Source organism: Musa acuminata, chromosome BXJ3-9 (genome assembly GCF_036884655.1).
Source record: "Musa acuminata AAA Group cultivar baxijiao chromosome BXJ3-9, Cavendish_Baxijiao_AAA, whole genome shotgun sequence".
In the NCBI taxonomy this organism is placed as follows: Eukaryota; Viridiplantae; Streptophyta; class Magnoliopsida; order Zingiberales; family Musaceae; genus Musa; species Musa acuminata.
Window position 1 is genome coordinate 29,787,584 of NC_088357.1, and position 22,417 is coordinate 29,810,000.

Sequence of the window (22,417 nt, forward strand, 5' to 3'; positions counted from 1 at the left end):
TCAAGGTCGCACCTTTTTGTTGTATATCCTCACGACAGCCCTCTGATGAGAGAGGGCCTTTAGGTGCGCGTCGGCGCGTCGCTCCTCGAGTATATCGAGGCTGGTGCGAAGGCCTTCGTCCGAGGCTTCCCCGTCGTAGCTCCTCGTCCGGAGGGTGGTGACAGCCAACTCGGGCGGCAGGACAGCTTCGGTCCCGAATGTCAAGCTGTACGGGGACTCTCCGGTAGTGGCCTTGGGGGTGGTGCGCAGCGACCACAGCACGCTGGGGAGCTCGTCCTGTTGAATCTTGGATTTTGATGATGAAGTCAATTGTCATTTGTTGTCTAATCTATGTGTTGAGATAAGTGTGCAGGATTAACTACGATGAAAGTTAGACAAGCAGCAGGAGTTGCGCCGGAGTCAAGTTCATGATCACGTTGGGAGTTCGAGAGTTCGACGGAAGTTCGGACGGTCGTCGGAGGTTCTGCGAGAACAGATCCGAGAAGTCCAGAAGCTTGCTAAGCGAAGCTTGTCGGAACTCGCTAAGTGGATCATCGCAAAGTCCAGGAGTTTGCCGGAAGTCCGCAGGAGCATCACCGAGGGTTCATCGGATGATCGACGGAAGTTCGCCGGAAACTCGCCGGAAGAAGCGATTGACGCACCGAAGCAAAGCTGCAGAAATTGTCTTAGATCTAATCATAGTTAGCACATTGATTAAGTTGGAAAATGGGAGGTGATCCCATTAGCTTAATCTTGGGGCAATTGGGCCCCTGAAAGACTGAAATTGGGCCGAATGGAGCTAACCATTCGGACCCTGATTGCACCAGGAGGTGCAACCGCCTAGGCCAGGAGGTGGCACCGCCTGGGCTAAGCCTCCCAGCGAGACTGGGCGGTGCAACCGCCCCAGCCAGGAGGTGGCACAGCCTGAGCTCAGTCTTCGAGCTAGACTGGGCGGTGCAACCTCCCTGACAGAGAGGTGGCACCGCCTGAGCTCGGTCTTCGAGCTCTGGCAGAGAGGTGCAACCGCCTCAGTCAAGAGGTGGCACCGCCTGGGGCTCAGTCTCCGAGCCAAACTGAGGCGGTGCAACCGCCCCTGACACAGAGGTGCAACCGCCTGGGCTCAGTCTTCGAGCTCTACCAGGCGGTGCAACCTCTCCAGTCAGGAGGTGCAACCGCCTGATCCCGGAATTCCGGGATTTGATCGTTTTGAGCTCCAAATTTGAATTGGGTTGGGGCCTATAAATACCCCACCCATTCAACACTGAAAAGATACAGACCTACACCGAATTCTTGATCTTTTCTGTGATTCTAAGAGCTCAAATTTGTGAAAAGTCCTAAAGTTCTCCTCTTTCTGTTCTTCAAGTCTTGAGTTGTAAAGAGAGGAGAGAAAGGTCCTGTAAGGGTTGTCTCCTGAGCCCATCAAAAGGAGTGAATCTGTAAAAGGGCAGTTGGCCTTCGCCTATTGAAGGAAGGCCTCTAGTTGACGTCGGTGACCTCGTCGGTGGAGGAAGCCAAAAGTGGAGTAGGTCAAGACTAACCGAACCACTCTAAATCTCTGGTTTGCGTTTATTTTGAGCACTTTATCATTACTGCAAACCTCCTACATAGCTACTGCTCTCTGCGCCTTTACGAACAAGTTTCTAAGTGCTGATCTTTCCGAATCTGTATTCAGACGTAAATCGGTGTTTTCATACATTAAATTTTACATTTACGTTTTGATTCTGCAAAACTATCTTCTGTGCTTTTACGAACGAAGTTTCTAAGTTCAGATCCCTTTAAAACTGCGTTTAGACGTAAACTGCACAAACTGTGTTTAGACGTAAACTACTTTTAAACGTAAAACTACGTTTAGACGTAAAACTGCGTTTAGACGCAAACTGCACTGCGCTTAGACGCAATCTGATCTTAGACGCAAACTGCACTTAGACGCAAACTGCGCTTAGACGCAATCTGCATTTAGACACAAACTGCATTTAGACGCAAACTGCGTAAACTGCGCTTAGACGCAAACTGTGTTTAGACATAAACTGCACTTAATCATAAGTATTCTTAGAATCGGCTTTTGCATCAAAATAGTTTTTATCAAACGAACGCAGCTTTCGTTTTTAATCGCTGAAAGATTTTCGCTGCACTAATTCACCCCCCCCTCTTAGTGCTCTCGATCCTATCACGTCCGTCCAGGCCGATCGGGCCGCAGATACTCTTCTTTTAAGTCCGTCCAAGATGGATCGGTTGGTTGCCTCTGCCAGCCCGTTCGTCTGAGGATGGGCCACCGAACTGAACCTCAACTGGATGCCATGACCGGCACAGAACTCCCGGAATCTTTTGCCGGCAAACTGAGGTCCGTTGTCCATGATAATGGCCTTGGGCAGCCCGAACTGGGTCACCAGGTTCTTCCACACGAACTTCTCCATTTGGTGTTCCGTGATCGTCACCAACGGCTCGGCCTCGACCCACTTCGTGAAGTAGTCTACTCCCACGATTATATACTTCTGTTGTCCGGAGGCCGGTGGGAAGGGTTCGAGCAGATCCAAACCCCACTGCGCGAATGGCCACGCACAGTCGATGGGGCTGAGCGGAAGCGCGGGCTGTCGGGGAGTGCGGGCGTGTCGCTAGCACGGGCTGCACCGCTGTACGTAAGCTTTCGCGTCCCGGCACATGGTCGGCCAGTAGTAGCCTTGGCAGAGTATTTTGTGCGCCAAGGTTCGCCCGCCGATGTGCTCGCCACAGATCCCCTCATGGGTTTCGGCCAGGACCATCTGGGCTTCATCTGGTTCCAAGCATCGCAGGAGGGGATAGGTGAAGGACCGTTTGTAGAGGCGGCCACACTCCTCGGTGTACCATGCGTGCGTACGACGCAGGCGCCGAGCTGCAACTTCGTCGGGGGGAAGAGTTCCATCCCGCTTGAAGCGCAGCATCTCTTGCACCAATGTGATCGGCGCGCTTCCTGGGGCCGTAGTTGCTACCTCGATGGCGCGGGCAGGGAGCTCCTCCATCTCCGACCATGTTTCGGGGGTTGGTCTCGACGCCAGCTTAGCCAGCGCGTCAGCTCGCTCGTTTTCCTTCCTCGGAACATTACATAGTGTAAAATAGCGAAACTTGGCGGTCAGGTCCCTTACCTGAGCCAGGTATTTCGCCATGGTTGTGTCCCGAGCTTCATATCTGCCATTGAGCTGTTCGGCCACAAGTTGCGAATCGGTGAGGACGTGTATCGCGGCCACTTGCATCTCGAGGGCCAGCCTCAGTCCGGCTAGGAGCGCCTCGTACTCCGCCTCGTTGTTGGTGGCTTTAAACCCGAAGCGGAGGGAGCGCTCGAACGAGCGTCCGTCAGGGGCGAGGAGAACCGGTCCTGCGCCGGCGCCCCTTGAGTTGGCCGAGCCGTCGACGTGTAGGGTCCAAGCTTCGGGAGCCTGCTCGAGATTCATGTCCTCCATTTGAGTCAGCTCCGCAATGAAGTCGGCTACCACCTGCTAGTCATAGGTGCCCAGCAAGCCAATCACGTGAGTGATGGCACGTGTGACTTGATACATAATCTTTTTGCTTATTATATTTTGGCGTATATCACTTTATGACAATTGCATATGTGCATATATATATTGTGACGTCCTTAGATTTGTGCAATGGGAATCGGATCGTGATGAGATCACGATAATGAGATCGATTCACCTTTAAACACATATCCTAAATAATCCCGGTCATAGGTTACTCGAGAAGGACATCGTGATAACCGGATAGACTGGTGTGCTGTATACCCGTCCATATGATGGATGCAGCTGGTCTCATAGCTGCTCGTGTAGGGACACTAGGGATACAGTACAGGTGCTCATTGGAGAATAAGTTCACTGATTGATCCGCTTACGGAATGCTGGATGGTTGATGATGCCTTATTGTCAGACAGCGATTCCGTAGTCCTAGTGGTGTATCTAGTCCTTAGACTTGAGACACCAAGGATGTCCTGTATGAGTGCTCCACTCTTTGATACCAGACTTATAGGTTTGGCTGTCCCCAGATCTAGTACAGCTGGTCATTGGGAGTGGTAGTCGACCTTACAAGGGCTATTGAGTGTCAATAGAGGATCATCCACTCTCGGCGTCATGAGAGGAATATCCTATATGTTCTTGCTCAGACAAATCCCTGGCCAGGGTCATTCGGGTTGAGAGAGAAAGAGTTCTCCGGGAGAATCCGATTAGAGCAAGACTCGAGTAGAAACCGTATGGGTCTGACAGCACCATACTCGATATACGGTCTCTAGGATATTAGATGGATGAGGGACTATAGGTACATGGTAACTGAGGACAGACAGGTCCAATGGATTGGATTCCCCTGTATCGTCTAGGGACTACGGCGTAGTGGCCTAGTACGTCCGTAGTCGATGAGTCGAGTGAATTATTACAGAGATAATAATTCACTGAGTTAGAAGGAGTTCTGACAGGTATGACTCACGGCCAGCTCGATATTGGGCCTAGAGGGTCACACACATATGGTAGGCATTGCGATGAGTAGAGGTTCGGATATGAGATATCCGACGGAGCCCTTGTCTTATTGGATGCAGATCCAATACCCACTAGGGAAGGACCCATTAGGGTTTGACACGGGATCTCTATAAATAGGAGGGATTCACAGCCTCATAGGCTAGAGTCTTTGCTTGCCTTTCCTATTCTCCTCTCCCTCTCCACCTCAGAGTAGGCCTGGAGTTTTGAGGAGCGTCGTCGCAACCCTACTGTGTGGATCACCGCTAGAGAGGAGGACGCTTGACCTCCTTCACCCTCTCCTAAGGATCTGCAAGGAAACAGGGATATACAATCTCCCTAGGTAACACAATCTCTATACGCAGTTTTGTGTTTTGCGGATTTTTGTGCACCAATCTTCGCACGACGACAAACATCTTTTTGGGAATCGGGGATTTTTGTTTTCTTGTTCTTCCGCTGCGCATATGATGTCGCCCCCCAATGATTTCCCAACAGTGGTATCAGAGCCAGGTTGTTCGTGCGAATGATTGGTTTTGAACTGCGTGTATTGTGTTTAGGAAGAATTTTGACGTCAAAATCGTTGACGCAAAAGCGAGGAAGTTGCTGCCCTCGATCTGCATGCCTGCAGCCACCTGCAGCGGCAACCGCAGCCAGGCAGCACAGCGCCGGTGCATGCGCAAACGCTGTGCCTGCAGCAATCGGCCGGCAGTCGGCTTGCAGCAGGCTTGCTGCTAGCGGGGCCGGCAGCCCACGGGCAGAGGCGCCGCCGGGCAGCGGCGCCTGCCGCCGCTGCTCCCGCGGGCGAAAACCCCCCCACAGGGGCGGCCGCCCGGCGGGACAACGACGCCCGAAAGGGGAGCCCACCTGCAGCGGTAGTGCCGCCAGCGGGCGTGCCGCCTGCAGGCGAGGGCAGCGCCCTCGCCCCGCCGCACAGGCCGCCGCCCTGCTGGCGGCGGCGGCAGCGGCAGCAGTAAGAGGGAATTAGGGTTTTGGGCAAAAAGACAGTTTTGCCCTTGTGAATTTGAGAAATTCCAGTTTCTATCTTTTGTCAAAATTATGAAAATACCCTTAGGAATTGAGAAATTCCCTACATGTCCTTGATTTCAGAAAATATTAATTAATTAAAAGGTTTAGTTGATTATTATTTTTATTATTATCTAGTAGTCCTACATGATGATGATTATTTATACATGTTATGTATGATGTGTGGACGGATGATCATGGACCGTGTGATGTGTGTACTTGTGATTATTATTATTGAGGTCTACGAACCTCCATTATATTTTTCGTTTATTGTCGGGCCTGCGTGCCTATGATTAAGTTGTAATCACATGAGGAGGCGTAGCAGGAGCGTAGATGCGATAGCGGGACCCACGAGATGGACGATCGTGATGCATGGAGATGCATCAAGATGTTGACGGAACCGACGAGGACGAGATGGACGATCACAGGGCATGGAGATGCACCATTGCACACATAGATCTTGATGTGAGTGATTAGGCCTACTGGCTCGGGCCTAATCATATTAGGTTGTGGTCCATGATCATCTGATGTGATTGCTTATACACATACTAGATATGTATATATATTTGCATGCGATGTAGATATATATTAAATATGTATATGTGTGACATGTCATATTAGGAGACCAAATCATAGAAACATCTCTCGATAATATTAAGTCGGTAAACGTGAGGCAATTAGATTGACCCACGTGGCCTTCCATCGTTATGAGTAGGAACCGATTCCCGGTGTAGTTTGAGTTGGTCGAGTCCCTCGAGACTCACCTATATCGCGATTCGCTATCTTGCTTACGACATAGAGATGTCATTGGTGACCTGAGGGCATGGTATGCTTGGTCGAGTCCCTCGAGGGTATATCATCAAATCAGACTCATCTTGTAACGAAGGTGTTGACTTAACCGAGCATCATGGTTGGTCGAGTCCCTCGAGGCCATGGTGATTCGGAGGTCGAACAGGACGGGAATCACAAGGAGTTGTGATCGGCAAGAGTTGCCTACCTTTTAGGCTTAGTGTGATTGGTCGAGTCCCTCGAGGTTACACTAAGATGCTGATTGGATCCTGATCCCCACTAGAAGTCTGCCGGAGACTTCCGTTTCACGTGCTGAGGGTGTCGCGTGACTCGATAGTAAAATAGTGGGAGCATATTAAGATAGAAGTTCATATCTTGATAGTTTATTTCTTGCAAAATCTGCATGTTATTCATTTCTGCTACATCTTTATTTTCAGAAAATGTCGCTTTCAAATCCCTTACGTGGCATACTTGATGTCAACCGCCTCACTGGTCCAAATTATACGGATTGGCTCCGTAACTTGAGAATTGTTCTCACAGCGGAGAAAATCGTGTACGTCCTTGATACAGTGATGCCTACGCCCGAAGAAGGGGCAAGCGAGGATGAGATCGCTCACTACGTGAAGTACATTGATGACTCCACTCTTGCTCAGTGCTATATGTTGGGCTCTATGACTCCAGAGTTACAGAGACAACATGAAAAGATGGATGCCAGATCCATTCTCCTACATGTCCGCAAATTATTTGAGGAACAGGGAAGGACTCAACGATATGAGATATCCAAGAGCCTTTTTCGCGCTAGGATGACTGAGGGGACACTGGTTCAGAACCATGTCCTAAAGATGATTGAGTGGATAGAGAAACTCACAGGTCTAGGAATGGTCCTAGAGGATAACTTGTGTGTGGACATTGTGCTTCAGTCCCTACCAGATTCCTTTTTGTTGAATCTCGTATTTTGATGATGAAACTACTTGATATATGTTTATGATTTAATCTGCGTTTTGAGTGACGCAGGATGCTTTGATCAGGATGAGACAATTAAAGCAGGAAAATCATGTTGTGCCGGAGGAACATGTCAGAAGATTGGACGTCGGGCCGGTGGATCGGTCGACGTATCGACAGAAGGCTTCGGGCCGTGGACTCGGGCATCGGGCCAAGTAGAGCGGGTATTGTGCCAAGGATATCGGAGTTGCGGAGTCAACTGGCCGATTGGGCAATAGGCCGCAGGAGAGGACGATGCGCCGAAGAATCAGACGAAGCGTCGAGGGACCAATGACATGCCGGACAACTTGGTTAATTGCTTAGGATTAATTGTCTCGATCGAAGTTTTGTTTTAAGTGTGCAGGATTAACTACGATGAAAGATAGACAAGCAGCAGGAGTTGCGCCGAAGTCAAGATCATGATCACGTTGGGAGTTCGAGAGTTCGACGGAAGTTCGGACGGTCGTCGGAGGTTCAGCGAGAACAGATCCGAGAAGTCCAGAAGCTTGCCAAGCGAAGCTCGTCGGAACTCGCCAAGTGGATCGTCGCAAAGTCCAGGAGTATGCCGGATGTCCGCAGAAGGATCACCGAGGGTTATCGGTTGATCGACGGAAGTTGGCCGGAAACTCGCCGGAAGAAGCGATTGACGCATCGGAGCAAAGCTGCAGAAGTTGTCTTAGAGTTAATCGTAGTTAGCATGATGATTAAGCATGAAAATGGGAGGTGATCCCATTAGCTTAATCTTGGGGCAATTGGGCCCCTGAAAAGATTCAAAGTGGGCCGAATGGAGTGAACCATTCGGACCCTGATTGCACCAGGAGGTGCAACCGCCCCAGCCAGGAGGTGCAACCGCCTGGGCTGTGGGGTTGGGAGGTGCAACCGCCCCAGCCAGGCGGTGCAACCGCCAGGGCTGCGAGGCTGGGAGGTGCAACCGCCCCAGCCGAGAGGTGCAACCGCCCAGAGCTCAGTCTACGAGCTAGACTGGGCGGTGCAACCTCCTCTGCCAAGAGGTAGCACCGCCAGAGCTCAAGTTTCGAGCTCTGCCAGGCGATGCAACCACCAAGCTCAGTCTTCGAGCTCTGGCAGAGAGGTGCATCAGCCTGAGCTCAGTCTCGAGCTCTGCCAGGTGATACAATCACCGAGCTCAGTCTTCGAGCTCTGGCAGAGAGGTGCATCAGCCTGAGCTCAGTTTGGAGCTCTGCCAGGTGATGCAACCACCGAGCTCAGTTTCGAGCTCTGCCAGGTGATGCAATCACCAAGCTCAGTCTTCGAGCTCTGCCAGGTGATGCAACCATCGAGCTCAGTCTTCGAGCTCTGGCAGAGAGAAGCAATCGCCTGAGCTCAGTCTTCGAGCTCTGCCAGGCGGTGCCACCTCTCCAGTCAAGAGGTGCAACCGCCTGATCCCAGAATTCTGGGATTTGATCGATTTGATCGTTTTGAGCTCCAAATTTGAACTGGGTTGGGGCCTATAAATACCCCACCCATTCAGCACTGAAAGGATACAGATCCACACCGAATTCTTGATCTTTTCAGTGATTCTAAGAGCTCAAATTTGTGTAAAGTCCTAAAGTTCTCCTCCTTCTGTTCTTCAAGTCTTGAGTTGTAAAGAGAGGAGAGAAAGGATCTGTAAAGGTTGTCTCCTGAGCCTGTCAAAAGGAGAGAAACTGTAAAAGGGCAGTTAGCCTTCGCCCATTGAAGGAAGGCAGCTAGTTGACGTCGGTGACCTCGTCGGAGGAGGAAGCCAAAAGTGGAGTAGGTCAAGACTGACCGAACCACTCTAAATCTCTGGTTTGCTTTTACCTTGAGCACTTTATCATTACTGCAAACCTCCTACATTGCTACTGCCCTCAGCGCCTTTACGAACGAGTTTTTAAGCTCTGATCTTTCAGAATCTGCATTCAAACGTAAATCGTGTTTTCGTACGATCTTCACACTGCAGTTTACGCTTACATTCGGATTCCATTTATAACTGCAAATTGCTTTCTACGTAAAACGCTTTTCAAGGTTCAAAACTGCTTTTAGACGCAAAACTACATTTAGACGTAAAATTACGTTTAGACGTAAAACTGCGTTTAGACGCAAAACTGCGTTTAGACGTAAAACTGCGTTTAGACGTAAAACTGCGTTTAGACGCAAAACTGCGTTTAGACGTAAAACTGCGTTTTGACGTAAAACTGCGTTTTGACGTAAAACTGCGTTTGGACGTAAAACTGAGTTTAGACGCAAACTGCGCTTAGACGCAAACTGTGCTTAGACGCAAACTGCGCTTAGACGCAAACTGTGTTTAGACGCAAACTGCGCTTAGACGCAAAACTGCGCTTAGACGCAAACTGCACTGTGATTCTGCTTTTATATCGAAATCATTTTTTTTTATCGGACGAATGCAGCTTTAGCTTTTAAATTGCTGTAAGATTTCCGCTGCACTAATTCACCCCCCCCCCTCTTAGTGCTCTCGATCCTAACAATTGGTATCAGAGCGGGGTATCTCTCATTTCGGATTTACACCCGAGAGAAATGGCTCTTCAAGAGGGCTTTTCGGTCTTTCGTCCACCGTTCTTTAACGGATTGGACTACACTTACTGGAAAACTCGAATGAGAGTTTTCTTGATTTCTCTAAATCTGGATTTATGGAATATCGTTGAAAATGGTTTTCAACTTCCCTCTAAACCGACGAACGAATGGTCGGATTTAGAGAAGAAGTATTTTTCTTTAAACGCAAAGGCTATGAATGCCTTATTTTGCGCTTTGGACAAAAATGAGTTCAATCGGGTTTCTTTGTGCGAAACGGCTTTCGATATTTGGCGCACTCTTGAAATCACGCATGAGGGAACTAGTAGAGTCAAAGACTCGAAAGTTAATATTTTACTGCATGATTTCGAGCTTTTTCATATGAAACCAAGCGAAACCATTGTTGACATGTACACCCGTTTTACGGATGTCGTCAATGGTTTAAATTCACTTGGTAAAAGCTTTTCGGATTTTGAACTCGTTAACAAAGTTTTGCGCTCACTTTCTAAAACTTGGGATTCAAAAGTAACTGCTATTCAAGAATCGAAAAACTTGAACCAATTTCCACTTGAAGAACTAATTGGTTCATTGATCACATATGAAATGACGTGCAATGCACGTGAAGAACTTGAGAACCACCTTCCAAAGAACAGGAAGGATTTGGAACTCTGGACAAATGAATGCCACTTGAGCGATGACTCAAGTGATGAGGACAATGATGAACAAAACAACCTTCCAAAGAACAGGAAGGATTTGGGACATAGAACATTTGAAGACCACTCGAGCATAAGCTCAAGTGATGGTGAACTTAAACTACAAATGAAACGAAAATTAAAAAGCAAAAAGAATCAAACTACTTGCTTTAAACGCAAGAAGAAGAACAAAAATTGGGATGAATCGAGCTCCTCCGAAGAAGAGAAAGTCAACAAAAGCAAGGCGGCAAACTACGCCTTAACAGCCTACAATGATGAGGTAATCGAAATCCCCCTAATTTATTTTGAAATTACTTGATGCTTTCATGATGTATTTTTCTCTTTTAGTTTAGAATTAATTTTCTTAAAAATTACATGTTTAAAAAAAAAGGGGAAAAATTATTATGATCATACTAAGTAATTTCGAAAATGATAATATTGCATATTTTATGATAAACAAATAAAATGATCTTGATTGAAAATATGAAATCATGGTTAAGAAGTAATAATGTGCATTACGTTAATTTCCATTGTTATTTCTCGATTTTGATTAAAGATCATGTTTGATTTGAAGAAATGCATAATGATGAAATTAAATATTTTGATTAACAATTTTATGCATGAGGTTTTAAGCCAATGATAAGCATGTGTTATTCTCATGAGTATATTTTAAAAACTATGGCAAAAATGTGCTCGAATGCATGAACGTGTTAAGATTATTTTTCGGACATTCTTGATTCAATGTTCAAATCACTTAATTGCCATGATGATTTTACACTATAACATGTTGGAAATTATATGTTTTGGATACATAAATTTTTATGATCATGAGCATGTTTTATCTTCATAATTGAACTTGAAAATCTATAGCAAAATCTTATCCGAATGCATGAAAGTACTAATTTCATTTTCGGATTCACTTAACAATTGGTATCCTAACAATCGGGTTTTCTCATACACTTATGAAAAATATTTTTCTAAAATGGATTTGATGAAATGATTCCTGCTTATAAATTCCATCTTGAAATATGAATGATAGTGTCTTTGCTTGCAAAGATTTGTTTCACATACATATCTCCTATGATTCATGTGCAGAAAAAGAATTTATAAATCATAATACAATGAGAATTCTAATGCAAAAATAAAGTGCTTTTGTGATTCTTTGCTAAAGAGAATAATTATTAAAATCATGATCTTGATAATTATAACATGAAGCTCTTTATAAATCAAGATCGTTCATTATGCTCCCTAGATTTATCAAAAAGGAGTTCTTCAAATGAAATGCAACTTGTCTTTTGATTTCATGATATTTTGTGAATCTCGAAATTAATTTTAATGACTTGATTATGAATTGATTTGAATAAGTTTTATTTAAATCATAATATTGATCTTGCAAAATTGAAGTCACAAATAATATCTTGTGGTATTCATGAATTGATACTCACAATATGAAAGCATTGATATTCATGACTTGGATTGGATTGAAACATTGTGTGCTTAAATTAATCATTCTCCTATGTTTCAAAAATTCCTTAAATGCCTTATGTGATGATTGAAAACTAACTTGATTTATGATGAATCATGAATCATGACTTGATCTATGATGTAAATGCCTTGAAATAATTGAAATATTTAACACTTTTATGCTCTTACCCCTACCTTCTTCTTGTTTTCAATGATAAAATGGGGAGAAGTTTTGATCATGCATGGTAGGATATAATTTGACAAAATTGATACCATCATGATATGAAACATTTATGATGTGCAATTATGCATGCAATACTTGCTTTCTAATTATGATGTGATGTATTGCATATGATGTAAATCATGATCTAAAATGCTATGAGTGCCAAGTTACACATTTTGAGAAGAAATTGCTATATTGAAACATTAATGTAATTATGAATGGTGATATGATATCATGCATGTAATACTTTAACTTATGATAATGATGCATGCAATGATAAAATATTCATGATGAAAAATTGTCTTGACATTCATAACTTGATTATTCATCCTTTGTCATGATTTTGAAATCGTTGTAAAAGGAAAAAAGAAGTACAAAACTGTATTCTCTCTTCCTTTTTTACAATGACAAAGGGGGAGATAGCTAGCTTGTACAAGTCAAGAAGATGCAAAAACTTGACTGCTTGCTTGCCTATCTTAAGTAGCAAAGATTGCTAACTTGCTCATTTCAAGAAGAAAAATTGTCTTCTTGAACATCACTATCTTGAATATCTTAGTTGAAGCAAAACTTGCAATTTGCACATTGCAATAGGAAGCAAGAATCATGAGCTTACACAAGAAAGCTATCTTGTATTTGCTTTCGAAATTTTTGCTAGCTTATATATTGTGAAACTTGTATATCGTAAAAATTGCTAGCTTGTTGGTCTAAAGAGAAGCAAAAAGTTGCTATCTCAAAAGAGGCAAAAATGCTAACTTGCGCATCTAGCAAAGTGAGCAAAATTTTCAAGAAGCAAGAGTTGCCTTCTTGAACATCTCTAATTTGCTAGCTTACATGATGTAGAACTTGCTATCTCATATGCTATAAAACTTGCATATCTAAAACTTGATAGCATGAATGTTCTAAGCATGATGAAATACTTGCTAAATCTTCTAGCTCCAAAGATTGCATTATGATAAAACTTGATACTATGTTTTTCATGCAATGAATTGAACCAATATCACAAACACTTGATTGTGGTACTTCTCCTTTTTGTTGATGACAAAGGGGGAGAAGTATGTTGATGACATGACATGTGATGCATAAGTTTATGCATATGTTCATGTTGACGTGTTGCAAGTATTCATGATGAATATTGCAATGACTTGAATTCAGGTTGGATTCAAGGTTCTATCAATATGGCATATTGATAGGGGGAGTTTGTTTAAACTCCGGGAGTTAAGTTTAACTCCGTCATCAAGTGGTTGTCATCATCAAAAAGGGGGAGATTGTTGAATCTCGTATTTTGATGATGAAACTACTTGATATATGTTTATGATTTAATCTGCGTTTTGAGTGACGCAGGATGCTTTGATCAGGATGAGACAATTAAAGCAGGAAAATCATGTTGTGCCGGAGGAACATGTCAGAAGATTGGACGTCGGGCCGGTGGATCGGTCGACGTATCGACAGAAGGCTTCGGGCCGTGGACTCGGGCATCGGGCCAAGTAGAGCGGGTATTGTGCCAAGGATATCGGAGTTGCGGAGTCAACTGGCCGATTGGGCAATAGGCCGCAGGAGAGGACGATGCGCCGAAGAATCAGACGAAGCGTCGAGGGACCAATGACATGCCGGACAACTTGGTTAATTGCTTAGGATTAATTGTCTCGATCGAAGTTTTGTTTTAAGTGTGCAGGATTAACTACGATGAAAGATAGACAAGCAGCAGGAGTTGCGTCGAAGTCAAGATCATGATCACGTTGGGAGTTCGAGAGTTCGACGGAAGTTCGGACGGTCGTCGGAGGTTCAGCGAGAACAGATCCGAGAAGTCCAGAAGCTTGCCAAGCGAAGCTCGTCGGAACTCGCCAAGTGGATCGTCGCAAAGTCCAGGAGTATGCCGGATGTTCGCAGAAGGATCACCGAGGGTTATCGGTTGATCGACGGAAGTTGGCCGGAAACTCGCCGGAAGAAGCGATTGACGCATCGGAGCAAAGCTGCAGAAGTTGTCTTAGAGTTAATCGTAGTTAGCATGATGATTAAGCATGAAAATGGGAGGTGATCCCATTAGCTTAATCTTGGGGCAATTGGGCCCCTGAAAAGATTCAAAGTGGGCCGAATGGAGTGAACCATTCGGACCCTGATTGCACCAGGAGGTGCAACCGCCCCAGCCAGGAGGTGCAACCGCCTGGGCTGTGGGGTTGGGAGGTGCAACCGCCCCAGCCAGGCGGTGCAACCGCCAGGGCTGCGAGGCTGGGAGGTGCAACCGCCCCAGCCGAGAGGTGCAACCGCCCAGAGCTCAGTCTACGAGCTAGACTGGGCGGTGCAACCTCCTCTGCCAAGAGGTAGCACCGCCAGAGCTCAAGTTTCGAGCTCTGCCAGGCGATGCAACCACCAAGCTCAGTCTTCGAGCTCTGGCAGAGAGGTGCATCAGCCTGAGCTCAGTCTCGAGCTCTGCCAGGTGATACAATCACCGAGCTCAGTCTTCGAGCTCTGGCAGAGAGGTGCATCAGCCTGAGCTCAGTTTGGAGCTCTGCCAGGTGATGCAACCACCGAGCTCAGTTTCGAGCTCTGCCAGGTGATGCAATCACCAAGCTCAGTCTTCGAGCTCTGCCAGGTGATGCAACCATCGAGCTCAGTCTTCGAGCTCTGGCAGAGAGAAGCAATCGCCTGAGCTCAGTCTTCGAGCTCTGCCAGGCGGTGCCACCTCTCCAGTCAAGAGGTGCAACCGCCTGATCCCAGAATTCTGGGATTTGATCGATTTGATCGTTTTGAGCTCCAAATTTGAACTGGGTTGGGGCCTATAAATACCCCACCCATTCAGCACTGAAAGGATACAGATCCACACCGAATTCTTGATCTTTTCAGTGATTCTAAGAGCTCAAATTTGTGTAAAGTCCTAAAGTTCTCCTCCTTCTGTTCTTCAAGTCTTGAGTTGTAAAGAGAGGAGAGAAAGGATCTGTAAAGGTTGTCTCCTGAGCCTGTCAAAAGGAGAGAAACTGTAAAAGGGCAGTTAGCCTTCGCCCATTGAAGGAAGGCAGCTAGTTGACGTCGGTGACCTCGTCGGAGGAGGAAGCCAAAAGTGGAGTAGGTCAAGACTGACCGAACCACTCTAAATCTCTGGTTTGCTTTTACCTTGAGCACTTTATCATTACTGCAAACCTCCTACATTGCTACTGCCCTCAGCGCCTTTACGAACGAGTTTTTAAGCTCTGATCTTTCAGAATCTGCATTCAAACGTAAATCGTGTTTTCGTACGATCTTCACACTGCAGTTTACGCTTACATTCGGATTCCATTTATAACTGCAAATTGCTTTCTACGTAAAACGCTTTTCAAGGTTCAAAACTGCTTTTAGACGCAAAACTACATTTAGACGTAAAATTACGTTTAGACGTAAAACTGCGTTTAGACGCAAAACTGCGTTTAGACGTAAAACTGCGTTTAGACGTAAAACTGCGTTTAGACGCAAAACTGCGTTTAGACGTAAAACTGCGTTTTGACGTAAAACTGCGTTTGGACGTAAAACTGAGTTTAGACGCAAACTGCGCTTAGACGCAAACTGTGCTTAGACGCAAACTGCGCTTAGACGCAAACTGTGTTTAGACGCAAACTGCGCTTAGACGCAAAACTGCGCTTAGACGCAAACTGCACTGTGATTCTGCTTTTATATCGAAATCATTTTTTTTTATCGGACGAACGTAGCTTTAGCTTTTAAATTGCTGTAAGATTTCCGCTGCACTAATTCACCCCCCCCCCTCTTAGTGCTCTCGATCCTAACACTTTTCACAGTTCATAATGAATTTTAATATGAACAAGCTTGAGGTGACTCTCCCAAAGCTCCTCAATATGTTGAGGGAGGCAGAGAGTACTATTAAGAAAGAGAAGCCAGTTCTCTACACTAGTGAGACCAGAAAGAAAAGGAAAGCAGAAAGGTCCCTTAAGAAGGGAAAGGGCAAGGGCAAACAAGGTAAAGCAAAGGTTGCTAAGAAAGACCCAGCAAAGGACAAAGGCCAGTGCTTCCACTGTGGTAAAGATGGGCATTGGAAGAGAAACTGCAAAGAGTACCTTGCAGAAAGGGCGAAACAAAAGCTTGATGAAGCTTCAGGTACATTCATGATCAGTCTCCATTTGTCAGACTCTTATGATAACACATGGGTATTGGATACCGGTAGTGCTTATCATATATGCAATTCGTTGCAGGTTCTGGCAAGGCCTAGGAGACTAGAGAGAGGCGAGATGGACCTCAAGATGGGTAATGGAGCAAAAGTTACTGTATTAGCTATTGGCGAGGTCGCCCTACATCTGCCTAGTGGAGCTTTTATTGCATTAGATGCATGTTATTTTGTTCCTTCTATTATCAAAAACATTATCTCCATTTCATGTTTAACAGTTAGTGGATATAAATTTGTTTTTGAGAACAATGGTTGTTCGATATTATTAGATGATAAGATCATCATGAAAGGAACATTGCATAATGGTTTATTTATGTTAGACACCACTCCACATATCATGAATGTAAATGTGTCCAAAAGGAAACGAGATGAGTTGAATAGTGCATACCTGTGGCATTGTAGGCTATGTCAAATCCATGAAAGAAGGATTCAAAAGTTGCTAAATGATGGATATCTAGATCCATTCGACTATATGTCTTATGCAACTTGTGAGCCTTGCATTCGTGGAAAATTGACCAACTCTCCATTTAGTGGAACTGGAGAGAGAGAGCCATTGAGTTGTTGGAACTCATACATAGTGATGTATGTGGACCCATGTCAACTCATGCCATTGGAGGTTACTCCTACTTCATTACATTTACTGATGATTTCTCAAGGTATGGATATGTGTACTTAATGAAGTACAAGTCCGAGGCCTTTGAGAAATTCAGAGAGTATAAGAATGAGGTGGAGAACCAGACTGGAAAGAGTATCAAAACTCTTCGATCAGATCGAGGAGGTGAGTACTTAAGTACAGAGTTTACTCAGTTCCTCAAGGACCATAGGATATTATCCCAATGGACACCTCCTTACACACCTCAGCTCAATGGTGTCTCTGAAAGGAGAAATCGTACTTTATTAGATATGGTACGGTCCATGATGAGTTTCGCTGACCTACCCATCTCATTCTGGGGATATGCCCTAGAAACCGTAGCTTACCTTCTGAACAGAGTTCCAACTAAGTCGGTAGTGTCTACACCATATGAGATATGGAAAGGGAAGAAGCCTGATCTTAAGGTTGTTAAGATTTGGGGCTGCCCAGCCCACGTTAAAAGACACCACCCCGATAAGTTAGAATCAAGGACAGAGCGATGCATATTTGTGGGATACCCCAAGGAAACTTGTGGGTATTATTTCTATCATCTCGAGGACAAAAAGGTCTTTGTAGCTAAGAGAGCAGTGTTCCTTGAGAAGGAACACATTCTTGGCGGAGACAGTGGGAGAATGATAGAGTTGAGCGAAATTAGAGAACCAAGCTCAAGCACCACTCTACAGCTCGAGTCTGTTCAGGTACCTAATACACAAGTTTCAACTTTACGCAGGTCTGATAGAGTATCTCATCCTCCTAAGAGATATGTGGGACATATTAGAGGAGAGGATGTAGAGGATATTGATCCTCAGACCTACGAGGAGGCTATTATGAGTATAGACTCCGGGAAGTGGCAAGAAGCCATGAATTCTGAGATGGATTCTATGTACTCCAATAAGGTTTGGAACCTAGTTGATGCGCCCGAAGGTATTGTACCTATCGGTTGCAAATGGATCTTTAAGAAAAAGATCGGAGTAGATGGAAAGGTAGAGACCTATAAAGCAAGGCTAGTGGCTAAAGGGTATCGTCAAAGGGAAGGTGTTGACTACGATGAAACCTTCTCACCCGTAGCAATGCTAAAATCCATCAGAATTCTATTGGCTATTGCAGCACACTATGATTATGAGATCTGGCAGATGGATGTAAAAACCGCATTCCTCAATGGGAACCTCGAGGAGGAGGTGTATATGATGCAACTTGAGGGATTCGTGTCCAAGAACTGCCCAGATAAGGTGTGTAGGTTGCTTAGATCCATTTATGGACTAAAGCAAGCTTCCCGAAGTTGGAACATAAGATTTGATGAGTCAATCAGATCTTATGACTTCATTAAGAATGAAGATGAGCCTTGTGTGTACAGGAAGGTAAGTGGGAGCGCTATCACCTTTTTGGTATTATATGTGGATGATATCCTCATCATTGGGAATGACGTAGGAATGCTATCCACTGTAAAGACTTGGTTATCTAAACACTTCTCCATAAAGGACTTAGGGGAAGCATCCTATATCTTGGGGATTAGAATCTATAGAGATAGATATAAGAGGAAGCTTGGCTTGTCCCAGTGCAGGTACATAGAAACCATTGTCAAAAGGTTTGACATGGAAAACTACGGGGCGATTAATCAAATAAGGGAACCCGGGTCTCATCAGAAGTGTTCTGAGGAGGTTCCAACTTATCAGAGAGATCGTAACCCGAGGAGATGTAGTAGTGGAAAGAGTTCCATCCGAAGATAACATTGCAGATCCACTGACAAAGCCGTTGTCTCAGATTGTCTATGAGCGTCACAGGAGTCTGATGGGGATCAGACACATAGGTGATTGGCTTTAGGTCAAGTGGGAGATTGCTAGTCATAGGTGCCCAGCAAGCCAATCACGTGAGTGATGGCACGTGTGACTTGATACATAATCTTTTTGCTTATTATATTTTGGCATATATCACTTTATGACAATTGCATATGTGCATATATATATTGTGATGTCCTTAGATTTGTGCAATGGGAATCGGATCGTGATGAGATCACGATAATGAGATCGATTCACCTTTAAACACATATCCTAAATAATCCCGGTCATAGGTTACTCGAGAAGGACATCGTGATAACCGGATAGACTGGTGTGCTGTATACTCGTCCATATGATGGATGCAGCTGGTCTCATAGCTGCTCGTGTAGGAACACTAGGGATACAGTACAGGTGCTCATTGGAGAATGAGTTCACTGATTGATCCGCTTACGGAATGCTGGATGGTTGATGATGCCTTATTGTTAGACAGCGATTCCGTAGTCCTAGTGGTGTATCTGGTCCTTAGACTTGAGATACCAAGGATGTCCTGTATGAGTGCTCCACTCTTTGATACCAGACTTATAGGTTTGGCTGTCCCCAGATCTAGTACAGCTGGTTATTGGGAGTGGTAGTCGACCTTACGAGGGCTATTGAGTGTCAATAGAGGATCATCCACTCTCGGCGTCATGAGAGGAATATCTTATGTGTTCTTGCTCAGACAAATCCCTAGCCAAGGTCATTCGGGTTGAGAGAGAAAGAGTTCTCCGGGAGAATCCGATTATAGCGAGACTCGAGTAGAAACCGTATGGGTCTGACAGCACCATGCTCGATATACGGTCTCTGGGATATTAGATGGATGATGGACTATAGGTACATGGTAACTGAGGACAGACAGGTCCAATGGATTGGATTCCCCTGTATCGTCTGGGGACTACGATGTAGTGGCCTAGTACGTCCGTAGTCGATGAGTCGAGTGAATTATTACAGAGATAATAATTCACTGAGTTAGAAGGAGTTCTGACAGGTATGACTCACGGCCAGCTCGATATTGGGCCTAGAGGGTCACACACATATGGTAGGCATTGCGATGAGTAGAGGTTCGGATCTGAGATATCCGACGGAGCCCTTGTCTTATTGGATGCAGATCCAATACCCACTAGGGAAGGACCCATTAGGGTTTGACACGGGATCTCTATAAATAGGAGGGATTCACAGCCTCATAGGCTAGAGTCTTTGCTTGCCTTTCCTATTCTCCTCTCCCTCTCCACCTCAAAGTAGGCCTGAAGTTTTGAGGAGCGTCGTCGCAACCCTGCTGTGTGGATCACTGCTAGAGAGGAGGACGCTTGACCTCCTTCACCCTCTCCTAAGGATCTGCAAGGAAACAGGGATATATGATCTCCCTAGGTAACACAATCTCTATACGCAATTTTGCGTTTTGCGGATTTTTGCGCACCAATCTTCGCACGACGACGAACATCTTTTTGGGAATCGGGGATTTTTGTTTTCTTGTTCTTCCGCTGCGCATATGATGTCGCCCTCCAATGATTTCCCAACACCACCTGGGCCTTGATGGCGGTCTTGGACAGGTATCTTATGTCATGTTCGCCGAGCTCCACCGCCCATTTGAGGAGCCGTCCTGCAACATCAAATTTTATTAGGACCTGCCGAAGAGGTTGGTCGGTGATGACCTCCACCGGGTGTGCCTGGAAGTAGGGACGCAACTTCTGAGCCGAGAGCACCAGGGCAAATGCGAGTTTCTCTATCGGTGGGTAACGCTCCTCAGGGCCACTCAGGATGTGGCTGACGTAGTAGATCGGGAGTTGTTGGCCGGAGCTTTCCTTGACCAGGACAGAGCTGACCGCACGTGGGGAGGCTGCCAAGTAGAGGCCCAGCTTCTCGCCGGGGGAGACAGAGGCGAGCCGGGGAAGGCTGGCCAGGTGCTGCTTCATTTGTTCGAAGGCCTCCTCGCATTCTGATGTCCACAGGAAGTTCTTCGGGCTTTTAAGGGCCTTGAAGAACGGGAGGCAGCGATCGCCCGATCGGGCGAGGAAGCGAGACAGTGCGACGAGTCTTCCGTTAAGTCGCAGCAGGTCTTTAATCGTCCGGGGAGATTGCATGTTGATTATTGCTTGAACCTTCTCCGGGTTGGCGTCTATTCCTCTCTTGTGCACGATGAACCCAAGAAACTTCCCGGAGGTGACGCCGAATGCGCACTTTGTGGGGTTGAGCCGCATGCCGTATTTGCGCAGCGTGGTGAAGGCTTCGGCCAAGTCGGCAAGGTGCGTTCCAGCCTCTTGGCTTTTCACGATCATGTCGTCCATGTAGACTTCTATGTTCCTCCCGATCTGGTGGGCGAACATCTTATTCACCGTTCTTTGGTATGTGGCCCCAGCATTTTTCAGTCCGAACGGCATGACTTTGTAGAAGTATACCCCTTGATCGGTGAGGAAGGCCGTGTGCTCCCTGTCCTTAGGCGCCATCCTGATCTGGTTATATCTTGAGTAGGCGTCCATAAAAGAGAGTCGCGTGTGGCCGGCCGTCGCGTCGACCAGTTGGTCGACCTTCGGGAGGGGGTAGCAGTCTTTAGGGCATGCATTGTTGAGACTAGTGTAGTCAACGCACATCCTCCAGCTTCCATTGTGTTTCTTCATGAGGACTACATTGGACAGCCATTGAGGATATTTGGCTTCCTCTATGAAGCCTGCGGCTAAGAGCCGGTCCACCTCTTCTCGTATTGCGCGTTGTCGGTCAGGGGCCTGACGCCGGGGCTTTTGTTTCACTGGGTGAGCGTCAGGCGGGATGTTGAGATGATGCTCCGCGACCTTTGGGTCGACGCCCGTCATGTCTGATGGGGACCAGGCGAAGACGTCGGCATTTTCCCGTAGGAGACCGACGAGCTGCTCTCGTTCCTGCTTGGGCAGCTCCGATCCGATCTTGACCGTTTGGTTCGGCCGAGCTTCTCGTAGAGGAATGTCAACAGTGGATCCCCCCGGCTCGGGATGAGGAGCCAGTTCCTTCGCTTCGCGCGGATCTTCCAGGGGCGCCTCGGTCCTGGCTCTCTTGCCTAACGAGACGGAGGTGAGGTAGCACCGCTTGAATTCCCGAGGGCTTCCCGTGACTTCCCCGACTCCGGCACAAGTTGGGAACTTGATGATCTGGTAGTAGGTCGAGACGGCGGCTCTGACCTTGTTGAGGGATGGCCGACCAAGTATGGCATTGTAAGCTATGGGAAGGTCGACCACCAAGAAAGTGGTCATCACTGTCTTCGACCTCGGCGGGGTCCCCAGAGTCAAGGGCAAAGTAATAGCCCCTAGGGGTGATATCGAATCTCCCGTGAAACCGGTGAGCGCCGAGTGCATCGGGCTCAGATTCTCCCTGGCCAAGCCCAGCTTCTGGAAGGCGTCGAAGTAGAGTATGTCGGCCGAGCTCCCCGTGTCGACCATGATCCTCCTCATCTGCGCGTTGGCTACCCTGGCCGATATCACCAAGGCATCGTCGTGGTCGGGTTGCTCGGTAGCCCCAGTTGGGAAGGTAATCTCGGGTTCGGGCTCACGTCCCGAGGCTTCGTCGGGGGCGGCTCGTGCATATGCCTTCCTGCCCGACATGGAGCCTCCCCCTGATGCGGGTCCCCCGGCTATCACATCAATATGCCACTCGACGGGGCCCTCTGGGCGAGGTGACTGCTCTTTATTCGGCCGGAGGTACTGGCCGAGGTGACCTCTGAGGATGAGCTCCT

At 46.5% G+C, this 22,417-nt stretch overlaps 1 protein-coding gene across 1 annotated transcript in view; it reads right to left on the minus strand.

Annotated features, from left to right (window-relative positions):
* LOC135649050 (uncharacterized) overlaps positions 1-22,417 on the minus strand; it is a 23,549-nt gene continuing 1,132 nt past the window's right edge. Inside the window, exons 1-4 of the mRNA XM_065167147.1 lie at positions 20,241-22,417; positions 2,616-3,446; positions 2,220-2,519; positions 1-276 (exon numbers count right to left, since the gene is read on the minus strand). The exon at positions 20,241-22,417 is cut by the window's right edge and continues 1,132 nt beyond it. Coding sequence (XP_065023219.1) covers positions 1-276; positions 2,220-2,519; positions 2,616-3,446; positions 20,241-22,417 — 3,584 coding nt within the window. The remainder of the gene's footprint in view (positions 277-2,219; positions 2,520-2,615; positions 3,447-20,240) is intronic.